Source organism: Gobio gobio (assembly GCF_949357685.1).
Source record: "Gobio gobio genome assembly, chromosome: 14".
In the NCBI taxonomy this organism is placed as follows: Eukaryota; Metazoa; Chordata; class Actinopteri; order Cypriniformes; family Gobionidae; genus Gobio; species Gobio gobio.
In genome coordinates this window covers 2,364,772-2,386,108 of record NC_137107.1, presented here as the reverse complement: position 1 = coordinate 2,386,108, position 21,337 = coordinate 2,364,772, and the positions used below count along the sequence as shown (strand labels likewise).

General features: G+C 35.9%; 2 protein-coding genes across 3 annotated transcripts in view; both read left to right on the top strand.

The window, feature by feature from the left end:
* The window catches only part of galnt10 (UDP-N-acetyl-alpha-D-galactosamine:polypeptide N-acetylgalactosaminyltransferase 10 (GalNAc-T10)), a 44,005-nt gene extending 40,135 nt beyond the window's left edge, over window positions 1–3,870 (top strand). Inside the window, exon 12 of one of the 2 annotated variants that reach the window (XM_079834212.1) lies at window positions 496–3,870. In XM_079834212.1, the coding sequence (XP_079690338.1) occupies window positions 496–654 (159 nt within the window). In that variant the 3' untranslated portion in view covers window positions 655–3,870. The remainder of the gene's footprint in view (window positions 1–495) is intronic. The other variant, XM_079834213.1, reaches the window with a different exon arrangement.
* sap30l (sap30-like) lies at window positions 3,198–20,157 on the top strand. Its single transcript, XM_079834233.1, has 4 exons — window positions 3,198–4,701; window positions 8,246–8,368; window positions 12,748–12,846; window positions 19,333–20,157. Exons 1-4 carry the CDS (start codon window positions 4,516–4,518, stop codon window positions 19,459–19,461), a joined length of 537 nt encoding a protein of 178 aa, XP_079690359.1. The 5' UTR covers window positions 3,198–4,515; the 3' UTR covers window positions 19,462–20,157.
* The last annotated feature ends 1,180 nt before the right edge of the window (window positions 20,158–21,337 follow it).

Sequence of the window (21,337 nt, the reverse complement as noted above, 5' to 3'; positions counted from 1 at the left end):
TGTTCAACTCCACACACACACACCAGATCACATGTTCAGCTCCACACACACCAGATCACATGTTCAGCTCCACACACACCAGATCACATGTTCAGCTCCACACACACCAGATCACATGTTCAGAGAGGAGCTCTCTTTAGAAACCACAGATTTGAGCTTTAAACAACTACATTATCGCCTGAAAAGTCTTAAAACTACGTTTTGTCACACATTAACAGTAGAATTTTTTACAAAAAAGATGTGTAAACACAGCCCATGTCAGCCATTTCTCAACACGACGAGCCGCTGGCAGAAGCCCCTCCCATGAGGCGAACTCACGTCTGTTGTGTCACGCACTAATGAAGCGAGTAAACTCAACATGTTCAAGCGTCCAACTACACGTGAATAGCACGATTTATTCGCGTCCGGTGTAAACGCAACATAAGGATGAAGCGGCTATGAGCAAACGATAATGCGTGTGTGTGTGTGTGTGTGTGTGTGTGTGTGTGTGGACAGGATAAGAGCATCTATCACCCCATCAGCAACAGCTGTGTGGACTCTAACGCCGCACAGAAGAAGATCTTCATGAACTCCTGTGACTCCACCTCCCCTGGTCAGCAGTGGCTGTTCGAGAACACTAACTCCACCGTGTTGGACTCCTTCAACCAATCATAACGCCGGGAGATGGAGGATCCTCCGCTGGCCGAAGCTTCGTAATCCTGGACGGTGGAAGCTCACGTGAAGAGGTGCCTTTACTGAACTGATGATGTGTGTCTGAAACTGAGCTCTAGAGAAGCGAGCGTCGTCCTCCATCTGCTTCTTCATGTTAGCGCTCACCTCCACCCCTGCTGCTGAAACACCACCCTCAGAGAGAGCAGGGCGGAGCGGGACGTTTGCAAGGCTTCACATGAGCGATGTTCCTGAGATATTGCGGGATTAGATGTGCAATCTGTTTTTAAGGAAAGGTTGGAATGATGTCACTGTATTTGGAGGGTTGTAGGGATGCACCGTTTGATCGGGATTGACCCATAAATGTTCATTTTTATGCCATTAAATGATGGATTTCCTCCCATCTGGGCATGAGGGATTTGATGTGGCATTATCATTACTTTTTCTTCTGTTTTCTGGATGCTACTCAAGAGTCCTGTGAGGATTTCTCGTTTTTTCATACAGAGTTATCGGTATTGTATCGGTTAAAATTGACATATCGGTTACAATTTCCAGTTAAGGTTTGAATACAAAAGTAGCTTTCCGCTGTATTTGTTTGTCTTTTGTTTTTCAGAATATTTGATCTGGATATTTAGATTTATCGGCAGATATATCGGTTATCGGCTTCCAATTATAAAGATTTATCGTATCGGTTAAAATTGACATCGGTTATAATGTCCAGTTAAGTTTTTAAAATAAATTTTTCTTCTGTTTTCCGGATGCTACTCAAGAGTCCTGTGAGGATTTCTCTGCTTTTTCATACAGAGTTATCGGTATTGTATCGGTTAAAATTTACACACCGGTTATAATTTCCAGTTAAGGTTTTATAAAAGCAGTTTTACGCTGTATTTGTTTGCCTCAGGCTCAGAAAATGTTATATGGAGAACTAGATTTATCGGACGATATATCGATTATTGGCTTCCAAATATAAAGTTATCGATATCAGTTAAAATTTACATATCGGTTACAATTTCCCATTAAGGTTTTATAAAAGCGGTTTTATGCTGTATTTGTTTGCCTCCGACTCAGAAAATATGTTCTGGAGATTTAGATTTAATCAGTATATCCGTTATTGACCTCCATACAGAGTTATCGGTATTGTATCGGTTAAAATTGACATATCGGTTACAATTTCCAGTTAAGGTTTGAATACAAAAGTAGTTTTTTCGCTGTATTTGTTTGTCTTTTGTTTTTGTAGTCAGGTTCAGAATATTTGATCTGGATATTTTGATTTATCGGCCGATTATATCGGTTATCGGCTTACAATTATAAAGATTTATCATATTGGTTAAAATTGACATTGGTTATAATGTCCAGTTAAGGTTTTATAAAAGCAGTTTTACGCCGTATTTGTTTGCCTCAAGCTCAGAAAATTTGATATGGAGATTTAGATTTTATTGGCCGATTTATATCTGTTTTGGCTTCCATATATAAAGAATTATCGGTATCGTAACGGTTAAAATTTACATATCGGTTACAATTTCCAGTTAAGGTTTTAAAATAAAAGCAGTTTTACGCTGTATTTGTTTGCCTCAAGCTCAGAATATTTGATATGGAGATTTAGATTTTATTGGCCGATATATCGGTTATCGGTGCATCCCTACCGAGTTGTGACTGGCCTGATTCTCGCATCTGTTTAGTCTGTTGATCTTGACGCAGCTCTTCAATCACAGCGTGAACACGATTGCGCTGCCTTGCAAACACTCCTTCAGGAAATGCACATCTGACTGTCCCCTGTAAACAATGAACGCTCATTATTTGGCCGTTCTAACGGGTCATTAGTGTGCTTGATAATCCATCTTCTCTCTGTTGTATATACACAGTGTTTTTTTTTTATTGGACGTAATGTTTTATTACCAAAACTTGAAGGCTGTTTACTATAATGATGCAAATTTAATGTGTTTTGTTTGGGAAAATCTAAGATCGTCTGTCCTGTTTCCATGATTTTGTACAGTAATGACAACAATGCAATTGCTCCGCAGATCCTGTGTGGAATGACCCGACTTTATGATGTTTCCCGACAGGACAGACGCTAAACTTGAATCCAGTCCATGTGCCTTGATCCTCGTGTGAAGCCTGTCGTTTTATACGTTCCGAACACGTTTTTACCATTGAATATTTTTGCAGATTATCTCTCAAGCACTTTTAAATGTTTCTTTGTCCAGAGCCTATTTTCGAGTATTAACCCTTTTGTAAGTCCTGTAGATTGTAAAGAGATGAATTATTGCTCTGATATGATCGTTTCTGGGTCAGAAAGCTGTACTTTTGCACCGAATCGCTGGGGTTGATGGGAAATCTTGGGAATGCTGGTATTTTTATACATGCTGGTCAATACGGATGCATTAAAACGGTTCTGATGGCATGTAGTATTTTCATTTGTATCATTAATGTTTCATGATCTGTTTCTCCTTTGGTGCACTCTTGTAAAAGTGTTATTTGGAGTAGTTTAGGCCTTAGAATGACACAAGATTGGACACATTACTATTTTTAATGCTCTTGAAAGAAGTCTTTATGCTCATAACGTCTGCATTTATTTGATACTATACAGGAAAAACTGAAATATCACACTTTAAAATATAATTTATTTCTTTTTTAGTCTTCAGTGTAACATGATCCATCAGAAATCATTCCAATATGATGATTTTTTTTTATCAATGTTGGAAACAGATTCATATTGTTTTATAACCTGTGACACTTTTTTCATGAATAAAGCACAAAAACAGCATTTATTCAAAATAGAAATGTAACAATGCAAGTCTTTACCATGAGTTTAACACATCCTTGCTTGTATAAAAGTATTAAATTCTTTCCAAAAAATATATTGTTACAAAAGATGTCTAATTTAAGTAAATGCTGTTTTTATTTATCATGTGACACTGAAGAGTGGAGTAATGATGATAAATTCAGCTTTGATCACAGGAATAAATTACATTGTAAAGTGTATTCAAATAGAGAACCATTATTTTAAACTCTAATAATATTTCTGTATTTTTTAATCAAATAAATACTGGCTTTATGAGCATTAGCCCATTAAAAATAGTAATATATCCAATCTTTTGACCAGTACTGTATATTAATTATTATATTAACCTTGTTATCTCTCATTTTAACACTGTCATTGCAAATAACTTGCACTTGTGCCCTGAATAAAGCACTTTTGGGGTGTTTTTCTCCAGCGATGTCAATAACAGATGGACTTTCCTCCCCTTTAAAAGTTGCTAACCCGTTTATCGATAGCACAATCAGTCGAAAGAAGCCTATAATTATACTTTTTACGACACGTCTCGTTAACTACTGTAAACACAACTCTCTCTCTGTCGTTTATTTCATAAGACTTGATAAGAGTTAGTGCAGTGAACGAGAGAACGTGTGTGTGAGAGATTTGAAGTGCACACAAGTGAGCCGATTCTTCATGACATCAAATGGCAGCGAGATCAGGAAGTTCGGTTTGAGTGACAGGCGCGCTAGCCAATCGAAATCAAAGACACGCGCTCGGGGGCCCGCCTTTGTCGGAAACCAACCAATGGGAGTTCAAAGCTGCGACTTCCGGTTTCTCTCAGGACATGTTTCATTGTACGGCGTACATTGTTGAAATGAGCTCGACTGTTGCTCGGTAGTTCGTTCGCAGCGCGTCAGATCTGCAGTTTCCGCGCGGACACGTTCGGTTCTGCGCGCGGGACCGAGTCCGGGTGCTCTAGTGAGGTCGCGGGACCGAATCTGAAGTGTTCCTCAGATTCTCCGTGCGTTGATCCGCGGCGCGTTGGGCTCCGGAGTTCGGCTGTTGACATTGCGTCGCCTGCTCGCCGCCTCAGCCCGTCGGTGCCCGGTATGAACGGGTTCAGCACGGAGGAGGACAGCCACGACGGGCCGCCCGCGCCGCCGTTCTTCGGGCAGAGCTGCTGTCTAATCGAGGACGGGGAGCGATGCGGCCGCTCGGCGGGAAACGCCTCCTTCAGCAAACGCATCCAGAAGAGCATCTCCCAGAGGAAGCTCAAGCTGGACATCGACAAGAGCGTGAGAACACACACACACACACACACACACACACACACACACACACACACACACACACACACACACACACACACACACACACACACACACACACACACACACACACACACACACACACAGGGCCTAAACTCCACTCCGCTGATTATCAGCTGTGCTCGGGTCTCATCCGCGGATTCACACTTCAATAAAGTAGTCCCACTTTATATTAAGCGTCTCTTAACTATTATGTACTTACGTTAAAAATAATAACTGTTATGTTTGTTAAGGTTAGTCGAGGACAGGTTTGAAGGTTTAACCCTCTCGTGCTGTTCACGTCAGTCAAATTTAAAGGCACAATATGTAAGATTTTAGATTTTAAAATATCCAAAAAGCCACTAGATCAGCGTTGACTTGTGTAGATTATCGCGAATGTCTCCAAGAATGTTAAAATGAATGACATTTTTAAGGTTTGAAAAATGTGAATTATGATCATTTTATATTAAATATATGTTTTACTCTCGAACTGTGTGGAAATCAAAGCCATAAATCTAAACATAAACAAATGTGAGGTTGATATCTCAATAAATGAGCTTTCAGTAAGTGTGTGTGTGTGTGTGTGTGTGTGTGTGTGTGTGTGTGTGTGTGTGTGTGTGTGTGTGTGTGTGTGTGTGTGTGTGTGTGCAGTACCAAACGCCTCCACTAGAGGAGATTCACTTCCATTAGTTTCCAATGGTGCGAACATCACAACTGTGATTATATTTTCAGGACCGTTGAACGTTTTCCGATCATGTCCATGATTTTGTCGTGTGTTCGCACAGCAACTTTAGCAAGTTTTGTATCGTGCGGATGAAGTGAAACTAGCCGAGCAGCACTGGAAGGGTTAAAGGTGTAATTATAGACGTGATTACAGAAATCAGTCACACTTTATATCACACGTCTTTAACTACTAACACTTAAATTAATGATTTGATACAGCGCACAATTAGAAAATGTAGGGGCGACACCGTAAATCAAAATGCTAACCAAATCTACTAATGTCCACTGTATTACTAATAGCGATGGGTATTGTTTTAACGGTATTACTACACTTACAGATACCCGGTACTTTAATGGTATTCTTATCAGTTATTTGTATTATATATTTTTTTTTTAATGGGAAAAAAAAACATAATTAAGGACATAATTAACATGGCTTTATAATCTGAAAAGTACAATATCTATAGCAAAAGAAACGGCAATGTTTGAACAAAAATATAAAACATCTGTGTGTAAATGGACCAGTGTGCCGGCATTTTTTATATATATATATATATATATATGCATAAGATACAACATAAGAACAGTGCAAACAAATGTTAAATAAATACACAATAAAACAAAGACACAAATAAAATAAACATTGCTTTAATTTCACGAAGGTCTGCTAACATTAATATTACTTAGAAAGATCAAACCTACAAAGAAATCTAATAACACTGCATAGTTTTCACTGTATAAATTGATAGATTAATGCTTATAAAAGCTAAAGTTATTAATTAATATTTGCCTTTTGTTTGATTCGAATGAATGTCTCAATCGTCAGCAGGTTTATTAGACGCTGCCCCTTTAAGACCGATCGAATGTAGAACTAATAATATCATATTCTCCTATTTCTCCAAACTATTTACGCCCATTTAAAATATAAACTGTTAAAATAACTACTCTCCAATCCGGTCATTTCAGAGACACGCAGGACCAGTATTTAAATAGTCTTTTTGCGGTTTAATATTCACAGACACTCGTCTGTATCGCCAGATGCGTTCTCAGGTACCGAAATTTGGCACAGATTGATTTAATGTGAATGTTACTCGCTAGTACCGACATAATTCGGACGGTGCCCTTAAAAGTACCGAGTTTGGTCCCCAACCCTAGAGAGCTCGCTGCAAAAATGCATCACGGACAAATGGTTTAATATTATCTCATATAGAAACGGCTGGCAAAGATAGAATTCGCCAGATATAACGTCTGTCAATTATAAATAGTAAGTGTATTTTATTAACTTCTCCAGTACTGACAGCAGGAAAATTTACTGGTCACACATGTGAGACTGGATGTAAAATTCTCAAATTTTAGTCGCAAAATGCGACCATTTGGTCACAGTCTGGAGCCCTGTATCGCAATTAGATTTAAGTGACCGACCAACGTTTTATTTATTCATCAAAACCAATTCCGTGTTATAAATGCAGTAAATCCCTTTTTTTATGACTGGATTCTGTCTGCGTTGTAAGGAAATGAATCCTTATGAAAGTTTAGTCAAGAGTAGTGAGCGATTTATTATTTAGTTTGTTGGTCTTTTGTTGTTTGATGAACATTAAGACGCAGCGCAGCAGGAATATGACAGTATAATCATGTTTCACCGCTCGGGGCCTTCACACAGTTCATTAATAAACATCGGCCTCCCTCATGCTATAGCCGATATGCCCATGGTTGCACATTGATCAAAAATCGATACATCAGTGCATCCATAATAGAAATAATGTTTTTTACTTTTTGCCCTGTGGCAAAACATGCTCTTATTTAGTATTTTAGTCTTGTTTCTAGTCTAAATATCTGCTAATTCTTAAATCAAGGTGCATTTACTAGAAAAGCTAAATTATATTAGATATTTGTTCTTGTTTTCTGGAAAATAAAATGAAAATGAAGTGAGTTTTTGCTTGAAACAGGCTAAATGATCTGCCAATGGGGTGAGAGAAATAATCTTGTTTCTGTTTGCAATCTTGTTTTTGTCCCAAACAGAAACAATATCATTTTTCTTACCCCATTGGCAGATCATTTAGCTTGTTTTCAAAAATCAAAATGAAGTTTGTTATTTTCCTTAGTAAAAGCATCTTGATGTAAGAAGTATTAGATATTTGGACTGGAAAAAAGACTGAAAGACCAAGTAAGAAAAGTATTTTTAGCAGTGTGGTTTGACCTGTGCTGATCTAAATAAAGCACATATTAAATTTAAATAAGAATAGAGTTCTAACTCACTAATAATATTTAAATTTCACCCATTAAAACTTTTTGGTTGATGAAAGTTTTCACAGATATTGTTGTATTAAATGTGTGTCCTATCAAAAGCTACTCGACTGTCAGCTCAAGGTTTGGTCAAATCTGTCATGTTTCCAAGAAACAAAATAAATAAATAAATAAATATATAAATTCAGCTCTGATCTCAGGAATAAATGACACTATATATTCACCCAGAGATCGGCAGTGTGTGTACACAATAAGTGCGTCACATCTAATGATTAATTTAAATATGAGTGTTTAGTATTTAAAGACACAGACTCTGATGTGAAGTCAGTTTGAGGTGTGATTCAGGAGATGGAGCTCAAGATGAGGGACTGTTTTAATCTAAAGCCTAGTTTAATTACATTTCATGATGTTTTTGTCCTGCTGTTTGTTTTCTGAAATGCGTCTTCAGTCCATGAATAAAGTAACCAGTCACACACACACACACACACACACACACACACGTCTTTTCATTGGTAATGCGCTCTTGAGTCTAGTGTGTGTTAAGAAACTCTGTTTTTCCATGTAGGTTCGGCATCTGTACATCTGTGACTTCCACAAGAACTTCATCCAGAGCGTGCGCAACAAGCGCAAGAGGAAGACGAGCGACGACGGCGGAGAGTCACCTGACCATGATGTCGAAGTCCCCGAGGTAATGAAGCGCCACATCCGCTTTTAAACAGGACCATGTTCATCTGTCTTCAGTGTGTGTCCAGTTCTTCTCTCTGTGTTTCTGAACTACATTGTAGTCTTGAGTTTCTTCAGGAACACACTGCACAATATTCCTCATTATAATAATTAATGGGCAGCATAATGATGTGGGGTCTGGTTGAGTTAGTTAGTCGTGTGTTGAAACTATTATGGTAAGGGGCGGGGCATTTCCCAAACACCAATCACAACACACCGCTCCAGCCGACCAATCAGAGCACAGTGTGCTCTTCAAATGGAGGGGCTTCATAGAGACAGTAAACAGAGCGTTACTGACAGACTGGGAAGAGAGGAGCCGCAACAATGGAGAATATGAGGAATAATCAACACTCAAGCAGGAAAACCTGCTCTAGGATCAAGACTTTATAAAGGGAATTATGTGGGCTTCTTTCAGGGCTTTTTAGATTTATGTTACTGCTGGATTAAAATTAGGGCTGTCACTAACAATTATTTTGATAGTGGTTGACCGATATATCGCCACGGCTGATTTTGGACTTTTTCATGGACTTTTATTCTGACGGGCTGATCACTCTGCGCTCACTGACTTCATTAGTTTATGATCTCTGTCAGTCATATCTAATGCTTTGTTTGACAGAACTGGTAAACAAAGAAAGTAAATGGGACGCGGAAAAGTAAAGCTTTTGCTTTTTCTATTTTTTGGAACAGAAAGGCAAACAATCAGGCTAAAATACGTTCTCAATTACCGTCAACATTCAGCAAATGCGCATCTATATAATTTAAACAAATCTCTGAATATCTAATAAACATTTAATTTCACACGCCTTGCAGATGGAATCCAGCCGTGAGATCTAGTAAAGTGTGAGTGAATGCAAACAGAAGATCAGCTTCACTGAAGACGCCATCGAAACACTTTAAATCCTTTATTTTAAAATATGCCGTGATATCATTTTCATATTGTTGTGCTGTATGTAAAATTAACGTCAGCTTGTCTTTATTTGAAAAACCCAGTGCGCACAAAATTACCAGATTTGCTGAGTGCCCTGTTACAGAGTTTCCTTCCTTTTTATTCACACATTCATATATTTTTAAACAATTGCTTTATATAAGTTGAATACGTTTCATAAATAGAGGCTAAAAGTTGAGAAAATAAAGTATCAAAAGCAATGAATCGCATGGTTTTATTGAACACTACTAAAAAACTGAATATAATACACATTACGGCTGGGTATTGACACCAATTTCACAATTCGATTTCGATTCAATATCGATTATTTTGTGTGTATATATATGTATATATATATATATATATGGTAGGGCTGCACGAATAATCGAAATCGAACCGCAATCGCGATTTGGTTTATGTGCGACTATGAAAGCGCAAAGGCTGCGAATATTATTATTATTTTTTTTAATTTAAATTATTTTTTTTAATAAATAAATAAATGCCCAGTGTGTCAGTGATCAGGAGTAAACGCTGCTCCGTCTGAAAGCACTGCAAGTTTGAGTCGCTTATAATGTGTGTTTGAAAAACAACACGTGTCAAACATCTTCACACACTAGAAATATGTTGTCCAACAAAATACAACGTTTAATAACACGTTTTATTGTCGTCCTATTTAATCAAATCTTATTTTTATTCAGCTCTGCTAACTTGCACAGCGCTAGCTTCACACACATTAAGGATTTCCTGAACGTTATGACTTCTCTGAGGGAAATGTGGAGTTTCTGCTCGAGGGCGCCCTCTGGCCTCCAGTATGAACAAATAATATTATAATTTAGCAATAATAATAATCATCATAATAATTATTATTAGTCATATTAATATATAAACACAATGTTATATACACACTTTTCATTTGTACAAATTAAAAATAAAAGCGCATTTTAAATCGCAATTTTAACCAGAATAATCGCAATTAGATATTTTCCCCAAATCGTGCAGTTTTTTTTTAATAAATATTGAAGAACATTAAAAATGATGATGAGTAGCCTATGTAATGTGGTGCATATAATTAGCAAAATGGACACTGGATATGGTTTTTCTGAGGTAAATGTGACGTTACATTTCTGCGGTTAAACACTAATTGAGCGATTAAATGAGCCGTGATACAGATTTCGGTAAGTCGTCCTGTATCTTTTAACACTTTCAGATGCTCACTCATGTTTATTTTGCGCTGTAACTGATATTAAGGCGGAAGAGGAGATCATGTTCATCCGCACTGCCGCTTCTCTTGAGCTGAGCGATCTCACGCCATAACGCCAAAACTGTATTTATGGTTTTTAATTTCGTAATAAAATGGATGTAATTTCAAATCCAAGAAAAGTAACCGCACAGATTATTGCGCTTTTTATTGGATGGGATGCGCTACAATGTTTATTTAATTCATCAACTGAACACAGGATGACTAATCGATTCTTGGGATTTAAGAATTTATATTGTTTCGTAAAAATGAGAACCGATTAAAATCGAGAAATCAATATATATGTATTTTTTTACCCAGCCCTAATACACATAATAACCTCAAACTATGATTGTTGTTGTCACACTTATTCAAATTTCCACTTAATCTTTAATATTTGTCCACTTCTTCACGACAGTAATACTACAGCCACTGTGATGTCATGTGGACATCAACACATGCAAACTTTTATTTTGAAATCCCGATGAACAGTTGCAGATTTAGAGTCTTATTGATGTATTCAATCCGGTGTTGGCGTAGGTTTATAAATGATTTGCCTTACAAATCTGATGAAATGGCGCACTTTGCGTTCCCAGATGAACGTTATAAGCTACTGAACTCCAAACGCTATGAAGCTCAAAGCTCGACGTCACGCTTTATATGCTTCACCAAATGCACATTATTGGAAACCCGAGAAACTCAATACTATAGACGCTGATGGTAAATGGTAAACGTCTGTGGAATGCGCCACTTCCTGTATTTTTCCGGATACTCAACACTGGCAAATTGCAATCAAAGATTTTTTTTAAGTCTGGGAACCGTGACAGCCCTAAAGTGCACAATATGTGAATGAGATGTTTATTGGAGATTTGTCCGGTTTTACCAAAAAAGGGTGTTTGAACATAATTGTGTGTTGGTAGTGTGTGTACACAACCACCCTATAATGATAAAAATCCACCCAGTGCTTTATTAATCCTCATAAATCATAAATCAATCACGTTTGCAGATTCTGGGCAATGTGACGTCAAGTGCTTAAGCCCCGCCCACGAGTGGTGATGGACTCTGTCGTATTAGCATAGCCCCGCCCATGAGTGGTGATGGACTCTGTAGCATTAGCATAGCCCCGCCCATGAGTGGTGATGGACTGTCGCATTAGCATAGCCCCGCCCACGAGTGGTGATGGACTCTTTCGCATTAGCATAGCCCCGCCCATGAGTGGTGATGGACTCTTTCGCATTAGCATAGCCCCGCCCACGAGTGGTGATGGACTCTTTCCCATTAGCATAGCCCCGCCCATGAGTGGTGATGGACTCTGTTGCATTAGCATAGCCCCGCCCTGAGCGAGTTCTACACTGTCCGCCATATTAGCTTTGTGAACGAGGGACGATACAAAGCGCAGGTTTTGCTCAAAAGTTGTTACTCTTCCTGATAGGGGGCGGGAGCAGCTGCTCATTTGCATTTAAAGGGACACACACACAAAAAGGCGTGTTTTTGCTCACCTCTTAAAAGTGGCAATTTTAACATGCTATAAAAATGATCTGTGTGGTATTTTGAGTTGAAACTTCACATACACACTCAGAGACTTACATCTTGTAACAAGAGGCATAATAGGACCCCTTTAAACTGCGTGATATTGGATTAGACTCTGGACTTTCTCTGAGCCATTCTTTCGTTTGTGGATTTGTATTGGATAGGAATGTGTGAGACTAGTTAGATAATATGGTTTCCTGTGGGGAAGATGTATAATAAAGTTCCTGATTGCTGGGAACTTTACATTATCTACAGGAGCCTGGTGAAGTCCTGGTGAAGAGACTGTAAAATATTCATTAGAGAGTTTGTCTTTTTGTCCAATTTTCCAATACTTTTTTGCTTCTAATCAAAGTTTGTAATGTTGTGATTCACATGTTAGCTGGTTAGTTTGGTTCATGGCTTCTAACTTAAGATCCTATGGGAAACATTATTCTGTAACCAATGCCACAGGAAGTGTGGGCTGCCCCTGATGCAGCAGAGAATGCTGGGTTGTAGTTGTGTGTGTGTGTGTGTGTGTGTGTGTGTGTGTGTGTGTGTGTGTGTGTGTGTGTGTGTGTGTGTGTGTGTGTGTGTGTGTGTGTGTGTGTGTGTGTGTGTGTGTGTGTGTGTGACTGTAACTGTGACTGTACTGATGCTGTTTGTTCTCGGACAGGTGGATCTGTTCCAGCTGCAGGTCAACACACTGAGACGGTACAAGAGGCACTACAAGATCCAGACCAGACCTGGACTCAACAAAGCCCAGTTAGCAGAGGTACTGCGCAAAACCACTGGAAAACAGCTGCAAAACCACTGGAAAAGCTGCTGTAAAACTACTGTAAAACTATTGTAAAACTACAGAAAAACCCACTGTAAAACTACAGAAAAACTACTGTAAACCCACTGTAAAACTACAAAAAACTGATGTAAAGCTATTTTAAACCCACTGTAAAACTACAGAAAAAACTACTGTAAACCCACTGTAAAACTACAGAAACCCACTGTAAAACTACAGAAAAATCTACTGTAAAACTACAGAAAAATCTACTGTAAAACTACAGAAAAAACTACTGTAAAAGCTACAGAAACCCACTGTAAAACTACAGAAAAATCTACTGTAAAACTACAGAAAAACTACTGTAAACCCACTGTAAAACTACAAAAAACTGATGTAAAGCTATTTTAAACCCACTGTAAAACTACAGAAAAAACTACTGTAAACCCACTGTAAAACTACAAAAAACTGATGTAAATCTATTTTAAACCCACTGTAAAACTACAGAAAAAACTACTGTAAACCCACTGTAAAACTAGAGAAACCCACTGTAAAACTACAGAAAAATCTACTGTAAAACTACAGAAAAATCTACTGTAAAACTACAGAAAAAACTACTGTAAAACTACAGAAAAATCTACTGTAAAACTACAGAAAAACTACTGTAAAACTACAGAAAAACTACTGTAAAAGCTACAGAAACCCACTGTAAAACTACAGAAAAAACTACTGTAAAACTACAGAAAAACTACTGTAAAACTACAGAAAAAACTACTGTAAAACTACAGAAACTACTATAAAACTACAGAAAAAGCTACTGTAAAACTACAGAAAGCTACAGTAAAAACTACAGAAAGCTACAGTAAAAACTACTGTAAAACTACAGAAAAACTACTGTAAAAGCTACAGAAACTCTACTGTAAAAGCTACAGAAAAAACTACAGAAACTCTACTGTAAAAGCTACAGAAACTACAGAAACTCTACTGTAAAACTACAGGAAAAACTACTGTAAAACTACAGGAAAAACTACTGTAAAACTACAGAAAAAACTACTATAAAACTACAGAAAAAGCTACTGTAAAACTACAGAAAGCTACAGTAAAACTACAGAAAATCTACTGTAAAACTACAGAAAAACTACTGTAAAAGCTACAGAAAGTACAGAAAATCTACTGTAAAACTAAAGAAAAAACTACTGTAAAACTACAGAAAAACTACTGTAAAAGCTACAGAAGAAACTACAGAAACTCTCCTGTAAAAGATACAGAAAAAACTACTGTAAAACTACAGAAAAACTACTGTAAAAGCTACAGAAACTATAGAAAATCTACTGTAAAAGCTACAGAAAAAACTACTGTAAAACTACAGAAAAACTACTGTAAAAGCTACATAAACTACAGAAAATCTACTGTAAAACTAAAGAAAAAACTACTGTAAAACTACAGAAAAACTACTGTAAAAGCTACAGAAGAAACTACAGAAAATCTACTGTAAAAGCTACAGAAAAAACTACTGTAAAACTACAGAAAAACTACTGTAAAAGCTACAGAAACTACAGAAAATCTACTGTAAAAGCTACAGAAAAAACTACTGTAAAACTACAGAAAAACTACTGTAAAAGCTACAGAAACTACAGAAAATCTACTGTAAAAGCTACAGAAAAAACTACTGTAAAACTACAGAAAAACTACTGTAAAAGCTACAGAAACTACAGAAAATCTACTGTAAAAGCTACAGAAAAAACTACTGTAAAACTACAGAAAAACTACTGTAAAAGCTACAGAAACTACAGAAAATCTACTGTAAAAGCTACAGAAAAAACTACTGTAAAACTACAGAAAAACTACTGTAAAAGCTACATAAACTACAGAAAATCTACTGTAAAACTAAAGAAAAAACTACTGTAAAACTACAGAAAAACTACTGTAAAAGCTACAGAAACTACAGAAAATCTACTGTAAAAGCTACAGAAAAAACTACTGTAAAACTACAGAAAAACTACTGTAAAAGCTACAGAAACTACAGAAAATCTACTGTAAAACTAAAGATAAAACTACAGAAAAACTACTGTAAAAGCTACATAAACTACAGAAAATCTACTGTAAAACTAAAGATAAAACTACAGAAAAACTACTGTAAAAGCTACATAAACTACAGAAAAACTACTGTAAAACTACAGAAAAACTACTGTAAAAGCTACAGAAGAAACTACAGAAACTCTCCTGTAAAAGATACAGAAAAAACTACTGTAAAACTACAGAAAAACTACTGTAAAAGCTACAGAAACTACAGAAAAACTACTGTAAAAGCTACAGAAAAAACTAATGTAAAAGCTACAGAAAAACTACTGTAAAAGCTACAGAAACTACAGAAAAACTACTGTAAAAGCTACAGAAAAAACTACTGTAAAACTACAGAAAAACTACTGTAAAAGCTACAGAAACTACAGAAAATCTACTGTAAAACTAAAGATAAAACTACAGAAAAACTACTGTAAAAGCTACATAAACTACAGAAAATCTACTGTAAAACTAAAGATAAAACTACAGAAAAAACTACAGAAAAACTACTGTAAAAGCTACATAAACTACAGAAAAACTACTGTAAAACTACAGAAAAACTACTGTAAAAGCTACAGAAGAAACTACAGAAACTCTCCTGTAAAAGATACAGAAAAAACTACTGTAAAACTACAGAAAAACTACTGTAAAAGCTACAGAAACTACAGAAAAACTACTGTAAAAGCTACAGAAAAAACTAATGTAAAAGCTACAGAAAAACTACTGTAAAAGCTACAGAAACTACAGAAAAACTACTGTAAAAGCTACAGAAAAAACTACTGTAAAACTACAGAAAAACTACTGTAAAAGCTACAGAAACTACAGAAAAACTACTGTAAAACTACAGAAAAACTACTGTAAAAGCTACAGAAACTACAGAAAAACTACTGTAAAAGCTACAGAAAAAACTACTGTAAAACTACAGAAAAACTACTGTAAAAGCTACAGAAACTACAGAAAATCTGTAAAACTAAAGAAAAAACTACTGTAAAACTACAGAAAAACTACTGTAAAAGCTACAGAAAAACTACTGTAAAAGCTACAGAAACTACAGAAAAACTACTGTAAAACTGCTGTAAAAGCTACAGAAAAAACTACTGTAAAAGCTACAGAAAAACTACTGTAAAAGCTACAGAAACTACAGAAAAACTACTGTAAAAGCTACAGAAAAAACTACTGTAAAACTACAGAAAAACTACTGTAAAAGCTACAGAAACTACAGAAAAACTACTGTAAAACTACAGAAAAACTACTGTAAAAGCTACAGAAACTACAGAAAAACTACTGTAAAAGCTACAGAAAAAACTACTGTAAAACTACAGAAAAACTACTGTAAAAGCTACAGAAACTACAGAAAATCTACTGTAAAACTAAAGAAAAAACTACTGTAAAACTACAGAAAAACTACTGTAAAAGCTACAGAAAAACTACTGTAAAAGCTACAGAAACTACAGAAAATCTACTGTAAAACTAAAGAAAAAACTACTGTAAAACTACAGAAAAACTACTGTAAAACTACAGAAAAACTACTGTAAAAGCTACAGAAACTACAGAAAAACTACTGTAAAACTACAGAAAAACTACTGTAAAAGCTACAGAAACTACAGAAAATCTACTGTAAAAGCTACAGAAAAAACTACTGTAAAACTACAGAAAAACTACTGTAAAAGCTACAGAAACTACAGAAAATCTACTGTAAAAGCTACAGAAAAAACTACTGTAAAACTACAGAAAAACTACTGTAAAAGCTACAGAAACTACAGAAAATCTACTGTAAAAGCTACAGAAAAAACTACTGTAAAACTACAGAAAAACTACTGTAAAAGCTACATAAACTACAGAAAATCTACTGTAAAACTAAAGAAAAAACTACTGTAAAACTACAGAAAAACTACTGTAAAAGCTACAGAAACTACAGAAAATCTACTGTAAAACTAAAGAAAAAACTACTTTAAAACTACAGAAAAAACTACTGTAAAACTACAGAAAAACTACTGTAAAAGCTACAGAAACTACAGAAAATCTACTGTAAAAGCTACAGAAAAAACTACTGTAAAACTACAGAAAAACTACTGTAAAAGCTACAGAAACTACAGAAAATCTACTGTAAAACTAAAGAAAAAACTACTGTAAAACTACAGAAAAACTACTGTAAAAGCTACAGAAAAACTACTGTAAAAGCTACAGAAACTACAGAAAAACTACTGTAAAAGCTACAGAAAAAACTACTGTAAAACTACAGAAAAACTACTGTAAAAGCTACAGAAAAGCTACAGAAACTACAGAAAAACTACTGTAAAAGCTACAGAAAAAACTACTGTAAAAGCTACAGAAAAACTACTGTAAAAGCTACAGAAACTACAGAAAAACTACTGTAAAAGCTACAGAAAAAACTACTGTAAAACTACAGAAAAACTACTGTAAAAGCTACAGAAACTACAGAAAATCTACTGTAAAACTAAAGAAAAAACTACTGTAAAACTACAGAAAAACTACTGTAAAAGCTACAGAAAAACTACTGTAAAAGCTACAGAAACTACAGAAAAACTACTGTAAAACTACTGTAAAAGCTACAGAAAAAACTACTGTAAAAGCTACAGAAAAACTACTGTAAAAGCTACAGAAACTACAGAAAAACTACTGTAAAAGCTACAGAAAAAACTACTGTAAAACTACAGAAAAACTACTGTAAAAGCTACAGAAACTACAGAAAAACTACTGTAAAACTACAGAAAAACTACTGTAAAAGCTACAGAAACTACAGAAAAACTACTGTAAAAGCTACAGAAAAAACTACTGTAAAACTACAGAAAAACTACTGTAAAAGCTACAGAAACTACAGAAAATCTACTGTAAAACTAAAGAAAAAACTACTGTAAAACTACAGAAAAACTACTGTAAAAGCTACAGAAAAACTACTGTAAAAGCTACAGAAACTACAGAAAAACTACTGTAAAACTACAGAAAAACTACTGTAAAAGCTACAGAAACTACAGAAAATCTACTGTAAAACTAAAGAAAAAACTACTGTAAAACTACAGAAAAACTACAGAAAAACTACTGTAAAAGCTACAGAAACTACAGAAAAACTACTGTAAAACTACAGAAAAACTACTGTAAAAGCTACAGAAACTACAGAAAATCTACTGTAAAAGCTACAGAAAAAACTACTGTAAAACTACAGAAAAACTACTGTAAAAGCTACAGAAACTACAGAAAATCTACTGTAAAAGCTACAGAAAAAACTACTGTAAAACTACAGAAAAACTACTGTAAAAGCTACAGAAACTACAGAAAATCTACTGTAAAAGCTACAGAAAAAACTACTGTAAAACTACAGAAAAACTACTGTAAAAGCTACATAAACTACAGAAAATCTACTGTAAAACTAAAGAAAAAACTACTGTAAAACTACAGAAAAACTACTGTAAAAGCTACAGAAACTACAGAAAATCTACTGTAAAACTAAAGAAAAAACTACTGTAAAACTACAGAAAAAACTACTGTAAAGCTACTGTAAACCCACTGTAAAACTACAGAAAAACTGCTGTAAAACTACAGAAAAAACTACTGTAAAACTACAGAAAAACTACTGTAAAAGCTACAGAAACTACAGAAAATCTACTGTAAAAGCTACAGAAAAAACTACTGTAAAACTACAGAAAAACTACTGTAAAAGCTACAGAAACTACAGAAAATATACTGTAAAACTAAAGATAAAACTACAGAAAAAACTACAGAAAAACTACTGTAAAAGCTACATAAACTACAGAAAATCTACTGTAAAACTAAAGATAAAACTACAGAAAAAACTACTGTAAAAGCTACATAAACTACAGAAAAACTACTGTAAAACTACAGAAAAACTACTGTAAAAGCTACAGAAACTACAGAAAATCTACTGTAAAAGCTACAGAAAAAACTACTGTAAAACTACAGAAAAACTACTGTAAAAGCTACAGAAACTACAGAAAATATACTGTAAAACTAAAGATAAAACTACAGAAAAAACTACAGAAAAACTACTGTAAAAGCTACATAAACTACAGAAAATCTACTGTAAAACTAAAGATAAAACTACAGAAAAAACTACTGTAAAACTACAGAAAAACTACTGTAAAAGCTACAGAAACTACAGAAAATCTACTGTAAAACTAAAGAAAAAACTATAAAACTACAGAAAAAACTACTGTAAAAGTACAGTAAACCCACAGTTAAACTACAGTAAAGTGTTCTGAGAGCACTTAACTAGTGAAGTGAGCAGCGTAGTGCAGTTCTGGTGAAGTGTTGTATTTGATCTGCTTGGCCAGTGTCTAGTGAAGACACGTCCGCATCTGTCAGCCAATGAGAATCCAGCAGTGTAATCAGAAGGCATTCAGTGCTTTTGTGCTTTTGTTTAGTGATGTTTTCTTGTTTCTTCTCCAGACTGTGAGCCGTCACTTCCGGAATATTCCAGTCAATGAGAAGGAGACGCTCACATACTTTATTTATATGGTGAAGAGCAGTAAAAGCCGGCTGGACCAGAAGTCAGACGGGAGCAAAGCGGTGGAATAATGTGGATTATTGATGAGCTGCAGATGTTCTGGCTTTAACCCTGTGTGAATGCTTACTGTTTGTGTGCATATGTCCAACATCAGGCCACATCTGGGACTCACTGCAATCCCAGAGGATCATGGGTAACTGTGCCAAACCCCAGAGTAACACCACCACCTCCACCTCCTCCACCGCTTCTGCTGCTCAAGCACACAGGAGGACCCGAGTGAGACCATGAGCCAGACTCTGAACCACTGCACATTGAGCTCTGGACCGTATGATTCTGCTTCTCCATGTCTGTGCTTTTATAGGACTGCTGTAAATCTGCTCTATATGGCAGTTTGTAGATTGTAATGTTAGTTTTCTTCCTTTCTTTGTTTGAAATAATCAGAGTAAAGACAGTTCTTGTGGCACTACTAATACTTTCATTTATTGATTTCAAATTAATTCCACCTGTGGCATCTCACATGATCGAGTGTGTGTGAGTGAGATAGAAAGTGTGTGTGTGTGTGTGTGTGTGTGAGTGAGATAGAAAGTGTGTGTTTGATTGTGTGTGTGTGAAAGAGATGAGGTGTGTAAAGTGTGTGTGTAAGAGAGAGAGAGAGAGAGAGAGTGTGTGTGTGTGTGTGTGTGTCCCACATCCAGAGGTAAGTTGTAAGTCCAGTCATTGGGGACTATAAGTGATTTACATTTCAAATAAAGATATGAACAGAAATGAGTTGTTTATGGGTCAGTAACAGTAAAACCTCAATAATGCACACGCAGAAGAACCTCTAGCTTCACCTGAAGAGTTAAAGGTGCAGAACCGACTCCTGAGAAACTAGTGGATCGATCAAGCACCACAACACACTTGTAGCCAATCAGCAGTAGGGGGCGTGTCCACTTATGGGGGACGAGAGAGTGAGCCAATCAGCAGTAGAGGGCGTGTCCACTTATGGGGGACGAGAGAGTGAGCCAATCAGCAGTAGAGGGCGTGTCCACTTATGGGGGACGAGAGAGTGAGCCAATCAGCAGTAGAGGGCGTGTCCACTTATGGGGGACGAGAGAGTGAGCCAATCAGCAGTAGAGGGCAGGGCTCGACATTAACCCCGCTCACACGCTTGTCCTGCGGATAAGTTAATCTGTCATTCACTTGTCCGAGTAAAAAGTCCGGATTTTTTTTTTTCTTCTTTTTTTGTAAATATAATCTATTCTGAAGCAATATTCTCACCAGTGTTCAATCAGCTTATACATATTTAAATATGCATATTTGTGATATTTTAACCTTTTTATAAAAGGCATTTTTCAATAATCTTATTAAATATAGGCTAAGCTTCAGCTTTCATTTTATATTTTTTAATTTGATCTATAAATTAAATTAGAATAAGACACTATAGGCTGTTACCAATCAAATTAAATAATTTACACTGAAAAATTACAACTGCATTAAATAATGTTATGAGATTATTTTAAATATTTTTGAATATGCAAATAAGAAATGTTGGAAAGATGAAACTAAACCACCATTAGGGGGCGCTGTGACCGTCTGAATGAGCGATTCATTGAGTCGATTCATTTAAACAGATGATTCATTCCAGAATGAGGCGTTGTTTACGAACAGGTCAGTGAATCTTTGATTCAACCGATTCATTCAAACGCCGAATCATTCACTAACACACACTGATGCTGTGAGGTGTGTTACGGTTCTGCTGTGATCTTTGTTTGGAACTATTTTCGCTGCTGATATAGAACAAAAACAGTCAATATTGCATCTAAAATGTAAGCGACTTAATGTTAATTAATTGTTTATGGTATTCAGGAAAACAACACTCTTGTTTGTGTGATGTTGCTTAACTGTATCATATGTTATAAATATAAAAACTGCACAATTTTAACTGTGTATGTTAACTAACGTTAG

Excerpts from the sequence above, each read along its gene's own strand:
- sap30l (XM_079834233.1), top strand. The coding sequence starts at position 4,516 with ATGAACGGGTTCAGCACGGAGGAGGACAGCCACGACGGGCCGCCCGCG. Across the intron at positions 8,369-12,747 it reads ATGATGTCGAAGTCCCCGAG|GTGGATCTGTTCCAGCTGCA; the intron begins GTAATGAAGCGC and ends GTTCTCGGACAG. Across the intron at positions 12,847-19,332 it reads ACAAAGCCCAGTTAGCAGAG|ACTGTGAGCCGTCACTTCCG; the intron begins GTACTGCGCAAA and ends TTTCTTCTCCAG.